Source organism: Chelon labrosus, assembly GCF_963514085.1.
Source record: "Chelon labrosus genome assembly, chromosome: 17".
NCBI classification, from domain to species: Eukaryota; Metazoa; Chordata; class Actinopteri; order Mugiliformes; family Mugilidae; genus Chelon; species Chelon labrosus.
This window is the reverse complement of record NC_140350.1, coordinates 11,862,582-11,877,817: the sequence shown is the minus strand read 5'-3', so window position 1 is coordinate 11,877,817 and position 15,236 is coordinate 11,862,582. Positions and strand designations below refer to the sequence as shown.

Below are 15,236 nucleotides of genomic sequence, written 5' to 3'. Positions count from 1 at the left end.
CGAAAACCGACGTCGTTTTTCTTATGGCTAGTTGTTATAGCATCTTAAATTGTTAAGAAGACAGTTGTCGTCGCCTCTCGTCATGTGTGAAAAGATCAAGAAGGTAAAGATCTGGCGTTTCGCTGACAAAACTGAATTCGTTGACAATCATCTGTGTACTGTTCACACCCTCTGTCGGTTTCTCAGGTGAACAGCTGGCTCAGCACAGTGTTTGGCGATCAGCCGGTGCCACATTTTGAAGTCAACACAAGGACAGTGGACATACTGTACCAGCTAGCACTGTCCAGTGAAGCCCGGTGTAGCGATACAGCTCTCCTCATAGAGGACCTGAAGCAGAAATCATCAGAGTATGAGGCTGAGGGTGAGTAGCTGACAGAAAACAGAGCTGTTGTATATGCAGTGAAAAGTAAAGTAATGATGGATTAAAAGCTGATTTGTTAACCCATGGCTCTGTTTAAAGACACATATGTATTCTGTGTGGTGTTCAGTCAAATGTAAGAAAACACTGGTTCATTTACTTGCTCCATTAAGTATTCACAGCTGTGTTTTCTTCACCTAGGTGCTCATGTCCAGGATGTCCTTCTGCACAGTGTTGGTCTGTCCTGTGCAAGCTTGCCAAAGCCCACTGCTGACTATCTGTCTGCTTTAGTGGACAATGCTATGGTGCTTGGAGTGAGAGATACATCACTTGGCAGGTACGCAGTCATTATTCTTTCTTTTTTTTATCCTTATGAGTAGTTTCCCAGATTCCTTGAAGGGTGTCATGATATGGATTTTGTTTTTTGTGAGTAGCTACATGCCAGCAGTCAACGACCTCACCAGTGAACTTCTGGAGGCAGAGAAGTCCAGCAGAAGACTTGAGAAAGAACTCCGGGCCCTCAGAAAGAGAATCGGCGCTACTCTGGTGCTGCGAGGCAACTTACAAGAGTAAGAGCATGACTTTGGTGGGAGGATTTGTAACACCACTTGCACATCTGTATTACAACAATGTAAATAAACCATTTGCTGTAACATCTGTAACTGGTGTTCTTTATTTTTTTTTGTTTTTTTTCAGGGATATCAACAAAACGGCCAAATTTCAGGCAGTGGAGAGCGCCAAAGCAGAGGAGAGGCTGCTCAACATGGATTTTGTGACGGCAAAGGCTAAGGAGCTCAGTAACAGACGGGAGAGGTCAGAGGTATGTTGTTGTGTTACACGTGTAGTATATCTGCAATAGTGTCGTCAAAGCTATCAGACCAGCAATACGTCATCCAGAGTAGGTTCTCATGGCCATGCCCCTTTTCAGTGAAAACAATCCCATGTGCTGCATGGATGACAACAGTGTAAAAACCCAGTTTAAATGAATAATGCTTTACCGAACAGTTGCTGTCTAGTTGGTTGCACCAACAATTATTCCAAACCCACTGATCTCTGATGAGATTATAATGTCATCAGACACAGACACGGTTAGGATTGAAGTATTGACAAGAAGGCAGAGAATCGAGCACTAATGAGAGGTCTTCTCATTACTAAGGTGTGTTTGTCAGTGTTTGTACCAACTCACTTGGGTAACCTCTCCCTGTAATCTTAATTTAGCTTAGCAAAGGAAAACCATCTTTACATACATATACATATACATATTACCGCAGTGTGTGTGTGTATATATATATATATGTATATGTATATAGTAACATGTACGATGAAATTAAGCGCTGTCCATTCAGTGCAAAAAAAGTTAAATAATAAAATATAATATAAAAATTATGCTAAGACATGGTGGAAAAACACACACATGCATCTATATTTCAAAGTTATTGCAAATTTCCTTAAGAAATTATATGAATTAATTATGCTTTGGCAGCATTTAATACATTAATAACTGTCGGATAGAAACTATTTTTCAGTCTGTTAGCGCTGGTTTTCATTGACCTGTATCATTTGCCTGATGGCAGCATTTCGAAAAGTTTTTGGTCCGGATGTGATGACTTTTTGGTCTTTCCTGAGGCAGTGTGAGCTGTGCAGTATCATTCTCTTGACGGCCATTATGACTCCCTGGACCCACTTTCCTTTGTGCTACTGTGCAGCTGGGGAACCACACACACAGACAGTGCATCAATAGAAGGACACCCGCAGTTTTTGAGAGATGTAGTTCTTCCTGAGAACTCAGGATGTAAAGTTTCTTCTGGGCCTTCTTCACTAGCTCAACAGTGTTTACACCCCAGTTTAAGTCCTCTGTCATGTGGACTCCCAGGAAGCGGAAGTCTGACCCCCGTCTCCACACAGTCCCGGCGTATCAATAACGGCTGAATGTCTGTTTTGTTCTTCCTGCAGTTCACAACGATCTCCTTAGTCAGGGTTAAAGCCAGAGTCAAACAGAAAGAAGACGTAGTGGTGGCATTGTCCTTTGCTCTTTACTCTGTTTCTGTTTTAATATTTATATCTGAGTGGGAGGTTCGTTCTGGGACAAAACACAACTTTACCAGTGACATCTTGCAATGCAGCCGAGAGAGATTCGAATGATTTGTGCCCTAAATCTCCAGTTACAGAAAATGCCAGTCAGCACTAGCCAAAAAGATTTACCAACATTAAGGCCTGGTGCAATTACTACATCATTGCCTAAACTATTATTAAATTATTGGAGCCGATTGTGATTTTTTTATTTTTGCATAATTGTTAGAATGGCTCACCGGTAAAAATGCACCTGGATGAAATGAACAGAAATGTCACGTTTGAGTGACACTCTTTGAATGTTGTCATCTTGTTGCATCCTCTTCTGCTTTGGTTTAACAGCAAGTTGTTTATCTCGGGCTGTTCATAGTTTATATGAGGATCCGTCAGATGTTCATCATAGACGTTGGGGTCAAAGGTGCATTGCGCCAAATACGCAATTTTCCAAACTTGGCGAGACGAGCACAGCAGCAGTTCCATCCCAGCAACTGGCTTTTGCAGAAGCTTTTCTGACGAGTGTAAATATAAATGTGACAGTAGCAGATGGCACATGCTAATAGTGTAGCGCAGTACATAGTCAAAGAGAGGCAGCTGTTCGATATGGTTGGAGAACGAAGACAACTGACTCGTTGGAACGCTATAAATTATATGACAGTTAATTGTCAGCTAGAATTTAATGATCATCACAGTCTACCGATTAAAAAAACACTAATGTCGAGGAGGGAACGATGCAGGGGATGGTCTTGGAAACCATCTTGTCTGCATCATGTTAGAGCCTTTGGTTTAGAGAACATGTGTGATTCAGACCGGTCCAACAGTTAATGGCCCTTTGAGAGGACGGTCTGAACATTCAAACTGTTTTAGCGGTTGGTTTTTATTCTCCTCGTTCAATCCGACAGGCTCAACTCGGTTCCAGGGACATGGACAAGTCTATTACACACCAGGCCATTGTGCAGCTCTCCGAGGTATTACAGCTTTTCCCCTTTTCATCACCATGGGAATGATCACGTAACACCGCCTGCGTTCAGGGTTTGAAATGTGTCATCTTATTTTTCTCTCAACAGGAAGTCACTGCGCTGAAAAAAGAAATCATGCCCTTGAAAAAGAAACTGGAGCCTTACATGGACCTGAGCCCGGTATGTTTGTTAGTGACTTTTCAAAGTCTCAGCGCCAACCGAAAGTTACACATTATTATTTGTGTGTGTAAATTTCACTTAATTAACTTGACAGAAATGGTTGAACTGCGTTTAGACATTTGGGAATGACTTATTGACTCTTATAAATCCCGACAGAACCCGTCCCTCGCTCAAGTGAAAATAGAAGAGGCGAAAAGAGAACTGGTGAGTGGTGCCAGTTTGTTTAATAAAGGGTGAGGTATATTTGCTTACTTTTTTCATTCTAATGCTATTTTGTTTGCTCGATTGCAGGCTGCTCTGGATTCCCAACTTGAGATGAAGACTGATTTTAAATAAAGACGTGTTTTAAGCTTTAATTTTCCTGTGTTTGTGAAATAATAAAGTAGTCCTTTCCATTCCTGGTGACGTGTCTTTTATTGTTTTTGGCAGCCCAGTTCACATTTTTGGGGGACCTTCAGAGTGTCATTGTACCTTGGAAAATAAAAGCTCAGTATCTTTTCATATTCTGTTATTAAAAAAACTGAAAACTAACCGTTGCATGCTGCAAATTTTATAGTATTTTGAGAGTTTCTGACAACTTTCTGCTTCAGAGTTTCTTCTCCAAAATGTAGTATTTCAGTGCAATTGTGACCACCTCTCACTAATCACATGACGTCATCAGAAGAGGATGGAAGTCATAATCATTCTCTCTCTCGTTTGGATCCGTTCTCTGCATCTCCTCCATCTTTCCTGTTTGTCGCAAACATCGTCAACACCAATCAAGTGTTTTGTCTTTATTCTCGGCTCGCTGTGGTCTAATCCAGGGGCTGTGCTCCCGGTCTGAACAAGTTAAAACAACATGTCGTGAGAGTTTTTCTTTGATCAAGTTTGTCCGCCAGATGCATTTTAATCATCCGTTCTTGCCGACCAAGGTGGCATTAACTAAACGGCTTCACTGTGTGAAATATTAAGTAAGCGAATCAATAACAATATGTTTTTTTTTAACGTGGTCTCATCCTGTGTTGGGAAAATACAGTATAATTGCTTTATTATTGGTTATTTCTATGTTTTTTTTAAATAGTCTGTACATTTCTGCACATTTTGCAACCCCCAAACATGAATATATTACCATAAACAATTTTTTTCTCGCATGCAGTTGTTATTTTACTGTCTGGCTGTCATGAGTGATATATGTCTTAAAGGCAAAGTGCAGGAAACAACAGAATTCCACAGACTTTAGAGGGATAACAGCACATGAAAGGGGTCTTGGAGCCACTCCCTTGGTGCCTAAAGCTAAAGCGCAGAGAATGGAACCAACTTGTCTTGTTTGGATGCAAAATAACACCCCCCCTCCCATCCACCCATCCACCCTGACAGTTCCTCCCCACCCAGCCTGTCTCCCTCCCGTGGGGCCGAGCATGGAGACCCCAACGGTCTCTGTCGGTTTGACTGTTGTAGGTCTGCGCCGCAGTTTGACTTGGAGATTGACCGGTTACCATGGAGTGGGTCACGGATGTGGGCAATTTACCCAGTAGGCCCCCAACTTCATTGAAAGGCGCCACGATGGGGGTATCTGCGGTTTATGAAAAGAAACAGAATCTAAATATCAGTCACTTGTTCTTCGCAAGCGCTTGACACTAATGTATTTATCTTTGTGCTCTGATCATTGGGTACATGCTGCTGATGTGCTGATTCTCAGTCATCCGAGACATGGTATTACTAAAGCTAAAACAAACTCAAGCGGACTTTTTGAGTTTTCTTGAAAACATTTCACCACTCATCCAGGTGCCTCTTTTCAGTTCAGAAGTGAAGACACCAAAGGAAACGCTTGTTTGACTTTCATACTCGCCACGATCTTTTATTAATTTAGCTTTGGTCAGGTACCACATCATTTGACAAATGATGTTTAGGAAGGCCATGGAAGTCAGAAATAAAGAGCAACTCTATACAGATATAGTGAACTATAATATACAGAGAGAAGAAAGAACCTTACATCTACCAAAATAACATAAACATGTTCATAGCCTACATGTTTTTCATATGCAGTATCTCTAAGATACAAGCACGTTTCAATATTGTGTGCAACCCAGTATTGTCCTGGGTGTTGTTGTTCTGATGGTGTCCTGTGGTGTCTGGCAACAGGATGTTGTTAGTGGGGGCCTTTGGGTCCTATGGGTTGAGGGGAGGGGCCTCTGTGGATCATCCCACAGATACTTCATCAACACCTTGTGCTGTTCTTCATGTTTTTATAGATAGATAGAGTTGTTCCTAAACTGTTTTTGTGCGTGTTCCACTGGGGATGGCTGCTGCCATCAAGAAGGCACCCGCATGCGGTGGGTGTGCCTGGCCTGGTCTGGTCTGGTCTAGGTGGGTGGTACATGTCTAAGTAACATCCACATGAATGCCAGGTCCAAAAGTTTCCCAGCAGAACATTGTGTTGTCACAAGATGGTCAATGTTATTCACTTCTCCTGTCAGTGGTTTTAATGTTGTGGCTGAACACATTCGTCTGCTGTAAAGAATTTGTAACTTATTTTTCTCACTTATTAATAGTTGATACTAATATCATGCACTTCCTGTACTATCTCCTGTACTAACATTTTAAATGTCCCCACTGTGGGATCAATAAAGGATCTTAAAAATAAAAACTAAAGGCTATTTGGTGCTTTACACTGTAAGTTTATGATAGTAAAACATGAGAAAGTAAAATAGGAAATGAACAGAATAAAGAAAACCACTTTAATCCTAAAAGTAAACAAGTTCCTCATGGGGAGAGAAAAAAAATCCAACCCGTGCCAGTGCGTCATTCCAGCGTGTGTGTGTGTGTGTGTGTGTGTGTCGCCCCTCTTCCATTTAAAATAGTTTTATCTGCCACGCCCACATCACGATTTCCCACTCAGCTGTTACAGTAAGTCGCTTTCAGTTTCCCCACTCATCCTTTCACAGATCTGTTGAAGGAGACTCGGGCTGCTGGGAGAACAACCACGCGTCGGGCTGATCGCCCCTCGTCCGTCACTGTGTTTCTACAACTTGTTGCGCAGCTGCTATTTCTAACCTCCTCCGTGGACCGTCACTGCGCACCGAGGCAGCGGCTGCTCCTGCTCGGCACCAAACAGCCGCAGTAGTTTTATCGGTGTTTTGTCCGCTGAGGGAAGGCAGGTGGGATGAAGAAGGGACTTTCTCTCAGGGACTGCGTTTCTGTGCGCTAAGGAGATGAAGCGTCACGTTCGCGGCCTCGTGGATCACCTTCCTGTGTGAAGTCTCGCAGTGAATTTCTTGAGTCTCTTTAATGCAGTATGGTCAAAGGGACAGGGGATGCGAGTCATGAGCTGGACGCGTCCTTGCCACGGACTGGACTGGAGCCACAGCCTCTTCTATCTGACTTTACTCCTGTGGACCAGACGCATGAATGGACTGGCTGACTTTTCTAGTAAGATGATGATGATGATGATGATGGGTTTGTCCCAATAATAATAATTATAATAATAATAATAAAGAAAAGCATTGCAGATAGTGACAGTAGGTTTGGTATGGAGCTTGTTATAGCTGGTGTAATAATAGCTGCAGTATATGTGGGGGTGGGAGGGGAACTTGTGTTTGCCATGTTGATGTATAAAGAGGAGGTGTCTCTTGACAGTTTTCATAAAATATCCAAAGATCTGATTTGAAATCTGAAAAACAATATACACACCGATCAGCCACAACATTAAAACCGTAGACAGGAGAGGTAAATAACATAAATGACCATCTTGTGACAATACAATGTTCTGCTGGGAAACTTTTGGACCTGGCATTCATGTGGATGTTACTTAGACATGTAGCACCCACCTAGACCAGACCAGACCAGGCACCCCCACCCCATAACAATGACACTCCTTGATGGCAGCAGCCATCCCCAGTGGGACACGCACAAAAACGGTGCAACTCAAAGAAGATGAAAAACAGCACAAAGTGTTGACCTGGCCTCTAAATTCACTAGACCCCGAACTGATCAAGTATCTGTGGGATGATCCACTGAGGCCCCTCCCCTCAACCCATAGGACCCAAAGTCCCCCACTAACAACATTCTGTTGCCAGACACCACAGGACACCCTCAGAAGGCCCATGTCCATTCTCTGATGAGTCTCAACTGTTCTGGAGGCACAAGGGAGACCTACACAATATTAGGAAGGTGGTCATAATGTTATGCCTGATCCGTTTATACTGTATATTTTGGCCCATATATGGGAGCATAAGGTCACTGGTTTGAATCCCTTCCAAGTCCACAACTAAGGTGCCTTGAGCGAGCACCTAAACCCTCCAAACTGCTCCTGAGGTGTCTCATGAGAATATGTTCACTGCTTCCAAGTGTGTAATTGGATGCGCTAATTGCGTAGAACAAATGAGGGAAACAAATGACAAAATTACATTAAACTGCATCCATTCAACTGGCAGACAAACATTAGAGTTGGAGCTCTTCATCCAACTCTTGACATAATATAGTTCAAGCCATTTTCTGTATTGTTTTATTTATGGAGTGGCATTCTGATGTCTTATCTGAAATATCTATTTCTGTTTCTCACTTCTAATTCTTACTAGAGCTATTTTCTTTTAGATATGTCATGTAAACTTCTTAAGATCTTCAAATCAGAAGTAACCTGATCATGTTTGTACACCGCACGACAAAAAAGGTCAGTCGTATTGGTTGGATGCCAGTTGGCGTGCTATGCGGCACAGGAAACAGGACAGGCAGTCGGGCAGCACTGTAATGGTGTTTAAGGCAACATGAGACTCTGAGGACAAACAATCTGATCTTAAAAACACAGAGGCGGCAGTGGGAGTCCTGTCTTAAGCTCCGCAACCTAACCCGTGACCCTTTTGTGCGTCTCAGACTACCTCTCCAGGATCATCACCAGCCACTCCGCTCACGCCTGCGATGGACAGCCCCTGCGACTCCACTGTCCCCGTCACTCCACCATCTCCATCCAGTCGGCCTTCTACGGGAGCGGCGAGGTGCGGCTGTGCGGGGCCGACCCTGACCTTCCTCTCAGGGCCCACAACCACAGCTGTTCAGCTTTTACCGCCCTACAGGTGTGTTTTACTGGACGCATGGGATGCGCTGCCCCTTTTCACTTTTGCTGTGTTGGTCGTTAATAGGTGGGTGGTCACCAGCTTTATAAGAATGGCTTTGTCCCCATGTGTTTTTTTAGTTTTCGAATAAATGCCCCACCCTTAAGTTAGCTGGCTAGTGAATGCTGTCACACGGTAAAAGCTCAGCTGACTGTCTTCAGTTTCATTTGTTTTTTGCATCTGATTTGGTTCTTTTTTTTTCCGGTCGTTCTTTGCTCACTGTGGATTGTGATATCATTATCCCATGTGCTGCATTTGCTGACTGAGCAGAAGCTGCTGTCAGAGTGTCAGAGCAACAGAGACTGCCAGCTGCCTGTCAATCACCTGCTCTTTGGAAAGGACCCATGCCCGGGAACTACCAAATACCTCCACGTGGACTACAAGTGTAAACCCAGTGAGTTCAGCAGCTCAGACCTGACATGTCCCAGCGTCTCTTTCTCCTGGCACATACTTTCTCTCGGCATGGAAAATCTGCGCAGCTACTCAAAAAAAAAATATCCACCCCTCCACCTCCTCGTTTTTACTGTTTCTTTTTTTTGCCCTCCCTCAGCTGAACACAAAAGACATGTGGTGTGTGAGGGAGAGACCATGGTGCTGCGCTGCAAGCCCCCCAGGGTGCTGAACATCTATGCAGCTGTCTACGGGAGGAGCCTGGGTCAGACGGACACCTGCCCCTCGCACCTGACGAGACCACCCCCGTTCGGTGAGTCGATGTGAGCTTCGTACTAATAGACGATTTTCAAACAGATTTAATATAACATATAATAAAACAGTTCGAAACTTTGCATAGTTTATTTGCACAAACAAGACCGTTAATATTTTCGATTGGCAGCATCTGCTGGCCTCATGTGACGCTGCTAGGCCCTGAAACCAAAGCAGCTAAATGGGATTCAGCCGTCATTAAGTTTATGTTCAACTCCTCTTTTCCTACGGAGACGTGCCGAAAAACATCTGGCATCTGGAAGACACTAAAATCACAAATTAGCTTTAAGATACAAAACAATGAGGATCTGCGGGCAATGTGGTCTTCATTGAGGAAAAACACAAGTTAAATACAGGATTTTATTTTGCCACAAAAGGAAAAAAACAGCCCGCAGTAATAACACCAATGATGGTCATGCTTTATTTGAGTCTACCAAATCTATTGTTGATGTTACTGGATGAGTATTTGCTTTGCTGGATGGAGAAAAAACTGCTACAAACACACTCCTCACACTTTGGGATGTTGCTGCTGCACAGATCACTGAGTACACAAATGTACTGCTTCTTAATGAGCGAGGCTGTCAAATCTGTTGTCTCCCTGCAGAGTGCCTCAACCATGAGGCCGTACACTTGGTATCCAAGTCCTGCTACAACAAACAGAAGTGTGCTGTTGCTGTCGGCAACCACACCTTCAAGGACCCCTGCTTTCCAGGAACCAGGAAGTACCTCAGCGTGGTCTATTCTTGCGGTAAAACTCCTTCTGCTTCCTCATTCACAAAATCTAATCACAGGCTGATAAACCAGAGAGGGTTTCTAAATAGGAGCTGAGCGCTTCACATGATATCTTACGTCATGTTATGTGTTTGTGTTAGGGCTCATTCATTAGAGTTCCTAGAGCGAACATTAGTTTGTTGTTTATCGACTGATCCCAGCCATCAGCTGCTCTTATCCCATCACGCCCAGCAACAAAGTGGCAGGGAATAATAAACCGTGAAGCTGGATTTAACATCCTGGCAAACTTCCTGCTATTGCCATAAATGCCAAATTAGGTCATCCAGCGACATTGTTCATGCATCGTAATTTGGAGTTGTGACTTCAGTGTGTTGCTGAATTCTTCTGACTGGCTCCATCTACAGCAAAACATTGCCTGTTGACCTTATTGGCTGGTTATTAATACAACTGAACAAAGCGTTCATGATTTGAGAGTGTGAGTGTCCACTGTGGGCTCAGTTTGGGTGTGGGGCGTAGCTTGTCGACAAGCGGCCAAGTGTACAGATACAGTCACCAATAAAAAGTTATTGTATCAATTTGTTCACAGCGATACAAAGACTCCTCTGTCTTCCTTCCAACAGTGCCGCAGACTTTACTGAGGGAGGCCAACCCAAGCATTTTGAGCTCCACCTCACCTCCCACCACGGATACAGAAAAAGGTAAAAACACCAGAGCATGTTTTTAGCTTTTAATGTCTTTGGTTTCACATTTTAACAACGGCTTTTCCTGCAGATCCGGAGGAGCCGTTTCCCAATGGGTCCAGAAGGCCACACAACTCAGGAGCTATGATGAGCAACTCCCTCCTGACCTATGCCTACATCAGAGGTAAATGAATTCATACATAAATTCATGTGGCGAGCACTGATGCCTCACAGCGAGAAGGTCACCGGTTCGAATCCATGGGCTGGCTGGGCCTTTCTGTGTGGAGTTTGCATGTTCTCGGAGTACCCTGTGTCTCCGGGTACTCCGGCTTCCTCCCACCGTCCAAAGACATGCTCATTAGGTGAATTGGTGATTCTAAATTGGCCGTGAGTGTGAATGGTTGTCTCTGTGCGTTAGCCCTGCGATGGACTGGCGACCTGTCCAGGGTGTACCCCATGCCTCTCTCCCGATGACAGCTGGGATAGGCTCCAGCAGACCCCCGCGACCCTTAACAGCGGGTACAGAAGATGAATGAATTCATGTTTTATTACGACTCATCCGTTTCATTCCCACACAGAGCACCCGGAAACGGCGGCGCTGTTGTTCACCTCCAGCGTGTGCATCGGCCTCCTGCTCACACTGCTGGCCGTGTCTGTCCGAGTGACCTGCAGATGGCATCGGGTCAGAGACCACAGACTCGCACGAAAGACCGGCAGTCAGACCGCTAACTGTCAGGAGGAGGAGGAGGAAGATGATGACGACGACGACGACGACGATGGGGGAACAGAAAGCTCTTTAATCTCAGCCGCGGAAAGGAAGGCGACATACGACTGGGAGGAGGTGACGTACGTGAGCGAGGCGGCGGACAGGGCGGAGAGGATTGAACGCAGAGAGATGATCATACAGGAGATTTGGATGAACTCCTACCTGAACGGCAGCTCGTGTTGAGTAATCAATGATCTACGGATGCTGTTCAGGAGTGATCTTTTTGTTTTTTTGCATTGTAATACATTTTCTTTTGTGTGTTTTGCCTTTCAGTTTGTAAAAATCCACATGTAAAACTGCAGTACCAGCAAAAAGGGGTGTTTTATTTATTCATATTCACCACTAAATGAAGATAATACTTCAGGCTGAAGCATTGTTTACTGTTACAAAAAGGGGATAAAAATACTAGTCAGAAGCTAAAGTTGCCTCTTTATGCAGGTAGATTATTGTACTAATTTATCATCAAACGGTCTCATTACAGCTGGATTAATGATGCAAACCAAAGAACATGTCAGGCTATGTGGCCTGTCATCTAAAGGGACCATGAAACAGTTTAATCTCTCATCTATAAACTCCCCTTTAACACCAGTACAAAATCAGGAACTTTTTTGAAATCGTGTCATAATGTCAGCAGTCATTTTATTTATTATGTCACAGAAAAATAGAAGAACAGGCTGTTTTTGTCCCTATAGACTACAGATATAACTGCATTAGTGGTAGCTGATTTGGCAGCTATTCATACTGTACCAGAGACTCATATGATCAAGTTTCATCTGCCATAACTGATCACTAAGACTCCTCTGATTTGAATGTACAAAATGTGGAATCGTCCTTTAAATCCACACATCACATGTAGATGTCTATATATATATTCAGTTTTTCTTGAAACTAGCCATGCCTGTTTCTATCACTGCACCGTCTCAGTTGATTTTTTATTTTTTTTGACACAGTCTAAGCTCTGGGGATGAGCCAGGAGATATGTGGCAACTTCCCGCCCCCAACGCGGCACCAATTTTTTGAGGTGTGTATGTGTGAGACAAAGAGAGGAAAGGTGTAGCATCCTTGTCCCGGTCCTCCAAGGGATGGAAAACTTTGTTCGAGTTGGAACATTATGTCTGAGACTTATCTCAGTTATAGTGCGACATGTATGGACATTGTGTATCAGCAGGAAACACTGGAAACCATTGTTTTATTTTTTATTTTTTATACACAGTAAAAAGCTTTCACAGCTTCAGTAAAAATGTGGAGCTGTAAATGTGTAAGGGAACGCAGGGATCACAGTTATGTTTTAAATAAATCAGGTTGATCACAACATCTGCTCATATGTGTCCAGATGTCTTCTTCAAATGTCCAAACCATAAGAAAGCATCAGCTGAACATATAATATTATCTGGAAGACCTTAAACAACACCAACAGGAAACTGATTTCAGGATAAGGCATCTTTGTCAGCTTCACCTAGAGCTGTTAGAAAAACCAGGTCAAGGCAGGTATCCAGAGTCGTCTTTATCTCGGTCCCCATTTGATATTTGTGAGGCCTTGAAACTGTTTCTTGAGAGCCTGTCTGTCTGACCACTCTGAGTCCATGTAGCTATCGTCATCCGCTTCCTCCAGTTTCTGAAAATGTTATATTTATAAGGTCAGAAAGTATATTCAATACCAAGAGGAACACAGAAATGTGATTCTCCTGTCCTCACCTTGAGCTCCTCCTGTCGTCTGTGGTAATGCAGCATCATCTGTTTCTGCTGCTCATCCGTAATCAGAGGCTCCCTAGCTGGCGCCCCCTGTCCTTTCTTAAGTTAATAACAACAAAGGGACAAAAATGATTCTCAAAAACATACAGTAAAATAACAAATACGTTGTCTGATTGGCTGAAATGACTCTTACCTTTTGGATTTTGACTACAAGCTTTGTCTTTTCATTTTTGCCAACATAGTCCTGCAGCTTCTTCCCCCTCTGCATCTCTTTGGCAGCCCACCACAGCTGGCATTCATCCTCCGTGATCACCTGCAGAGATGCCTGAGGGGAAAGTTGAAGAGAGGAGTTAAATCTTATGCAACAACCCTGTTGGCTAAAACGTAAACTGCCTATTTAAAAAACAATTATAACGTAAATAACTGAAGCCTGTGTTGCTGACTGAAACTGGAGCAGCTGTGTCACCTGTGTCCCTGAAAGGTCTTCCTTATCCTCAAACTCCATCCTGATGGGGTCATGAGGAGGCAGCCCCATAGGGTACACGATCATGACCGCACCCCTCAGCTGGTCCAGTGCTTCTTTTACCATCTCCATAGTAACACAGACATTTGCTTGAACTTGTTTCTGAAAGAAGATGAAGGAAAAAGTTGGTCAGATTGGTGAAAAAAACTACAAATGGTGATCTGTATTTTACGCGCTAATACTCACTTTGGAGATGAGTGCTTTGGCCTCATCCACTGTTCGCATCAACACCTCTTTCATCTTATCATTCGGAGCTGGTGGACAGGAAAGAGTAAAGAGGGTTCGAATAAAACATTTTACGAAAGAAGAGTTGCATTAATGTTGCATGACCCGGGGACTCACCCTGTCCGTTCCTCCTTCCAATCTCGTCCTTCCTAAGCACAGGCCCTCCACTGGGAATGCACCTGTCTTCCCATTCATCCATCAGGTTCAGCTCCACAATCTGCTCCTCTGTCAGCCCCTGCATGTTGGGTGGGAGAGTGATGCCGTGGTCTGCAAGCTCGGGGATCTCTGAGGGTGCACAGGGGAACAAGAGAGTTTATGTCAATGCTACTATCAACTATCAGCTACAGCTCAGCTACTTCTCTGTCTCTCATTCATAATAATATAACAGGAGTAGTACTACTTTGCTGTAAAGCAGTTTAAGCAGTAGTAAAATGTGAGTATAGCCTACTGTATAGAAGTAAGGGTGTGTTTTTACCTGAACATATTCTGTCCACTTTCAGTCTCCCGTTGTAAATGGCTGTTATCTGCTGGATCAGCGTCTCCAGAGGCGCCTCCACTGTGGTGTCGAATAGAAACTGACTTTCCTCTCCACGCTTCACATGCAGCTGCACCATCTTACGCACCTGTTCACCTCCTTCCTAAAAACGAAGAAAAAGAAAATTAAACTCCTCCCGAATAAAACCCGCAACAGAAGAATAAAAGAAGAAGTGTCCCGGGGGTACTTAGAGAAAACAGTGTAACCATAGCAACAGTGTTGTGGTGCGCGGACGCTTCCAGAAACCTCCCACCTAACGTTAGCTCTTAGCTTGCTAGCTAGCTAACTGATGAAGCTGTTTACATTGACCGGTACCTCGGACTGATAAACGGTCATTTCTCTACAGTGACATTTACCTGTGATGTAAAACGACAAGCACAACACGGTCCCTGCGCTGTTCAGTTTGGGCTCACGCTTTGTTTACAACCGACATAACAACCTCACATAAGGCACATGAGCATTGGCCAGACCGGATACTTCTTCAGGTGATATTGTAGATGATACATTAATGTTACTGCCCCCTAATGGTAGATAATGGTAACGACGTATTTTGGTCAGTGATATTAAGATCCAGATTCAAAATCTAAAAACTTTATTTGTCCCCGGGGGGACAACATAAGAGTAAGTGCAAATTTTCAATGAGGAAAGCGTCACTTTTCATTATGTGACCAACTCAAATCCATTAATTTAGCTATTTTAATGCAAATGTATTCACCCTAGGGGTCAATGA

At 43.7% G+C, this 15,236-nt stretch overlaps 3 protein-coding genes across 3 annotated transcripts; 2 read left to right on the top strand and 1 right to left on the bottom strand.

Annotated features, from left to right (window-relative positions):
- On the top strand, positions 1-3,959 carry haus1 (HAUS augmin-like complex, subunit 1). The gene is made up of 9 exons (XM_084564392.1): positions 1-103; positions 187-361; positions 560-695; positions 793-927; positions 1,055-1,178; positions 3,328-3,393; positions 3,493-3,564; positions 3,721-3,768; positions 3,856-3,959. The coding sequence occupies exons 1-9, from the start codon at positions 83-85 to the stop codon at positions 3,898-3,900; spliced, it is 822 nt and encodes a 273-aa protein (XP_084420518.1). The 5' UTR covers positions 1-82; the 3' UTR covers positions 3,901-3,959.
- A 2,439-nt stretch (positions 3,960-6,398) lies between these two features.
- Positions 6,399-12,542, top strand: eva1c (eva-1 homolog C (C. elegans)). The gene is made up of 8 exons (XM_084564982.1): positions 6,399-6,972; positions 8,413-8,612; positions 8,922-9,045; positions 9,202-9,354; positions 9,958-10,101; positions 10,706-10,783; positions 10,857-10,949; positions 11,344-12,542. The coding sequence occupies exons 1-8, from the start codon at positions 6,858-6,860 to the stop codon at positions 11,712-11,714; spliced, it is 1,278 nt and encodes a 425-aa protein (XP_084421108.1). The 5' UTR covers positions 6,399-6,857; the 3' UTR covers positions 11,715-12,542.
- A 173-nt stretch (positions 12,543-12,715) lies between these two features.
- cfap298 (cilia and flagella associated protein 298) lies at positions 12,716-14,994 on the bottom strand. The gene is made up of 8 exons (XM_084564983.1): positions 14,863-14,994; positions 14,447-14,609; positions 14,089-14,256; positions 13,933-14,000; positions 13,690-13,848; positions 13,417-13,548; positions 13,227-13,322; positions 12,716-13,146 (listed from the first exon to the last, which is right to left on the bottom strand). The coding sequence occupies exons 2-8, from the start codon at positions 14,583-14,585 to the stop codon at positions 13,036-13,038; spliced, it is 873 nt and encodes a 290-aa protein (XP_084421109.1). The 5' UTR covers positions 14,586-14,609; positions 14,863-14,994; the 3' UTR covers positions 12,716-13,035.
- Between the last annotated feature and the right edge of the window lie 242 nt (positions 14,995-15,236).

Excerpts from the sequence above, each read along its gene's own strand:
- eva1c (XM_084564982.1), top strand. The coding sequence starts at position 6,858 with ATGCGAGTCATGAGCTGGACGCGTCCTTGCCACGGACTGGACTGGAGC. Across the intron at positions 9,046-9,201 it reads GGACTACAAGTGTAAACCCA|CTGAACACAAAAGACATGTG; the intron begins GTGAGTTCAGCA and ends GCCCTCCCTCAG. Across the intron at positions 9,355-9,957 it reads GACGAGACCACCCCCGTTCG|AGTGCCTCAACCATGAGGCC; the intron begins GTGAGTCGATGT and ends GTCTCCCTGCAG.
- cfap298 (XM_084564983.1), bottom strand. The coding sequence starts at position 14,585 with ATGGTGCAGCTGCATGTGAAGCGTGGAGAGGAAAGTCAGTTTCTATTC. Across the intron at positions 13,323-13,416 it reads TTGTAGTCAAAATCCAAAAG|AAAGGACAGGGGGCGCCAGC; the intron begins GTAAGAGTCATT and ends TATTAACTTAAG. Across the intron at positions 13,147-13,226 it reads GACGACAGGAGGAGCTCAAG|AAACTGGAGGAAGCGGATGA; the intron begins GTGAGGACAGGA and ends TAACATTTTCAG.
- haus1 (XM_084564392.1), top strand. The coding sequence starts at position 83 with ATGTGTGAAAAGATCAAGAAG. Across the intron at positions 104-186 it reads TGTGTGAAAAGATCAAGAAG|GTGAACAGCTGGCTCAGCAC; the intron begins GTAAAGATCTGG and ends TCGGTTTCTCAG. Across the intron at positions 3,565-3,720 it reads CTTACATGGACCTGAGCCCG|AACCCGTCCCTCGCTCAAGT; the intron begins GTATGTTTGTTA and ends AAATCCCGACAG.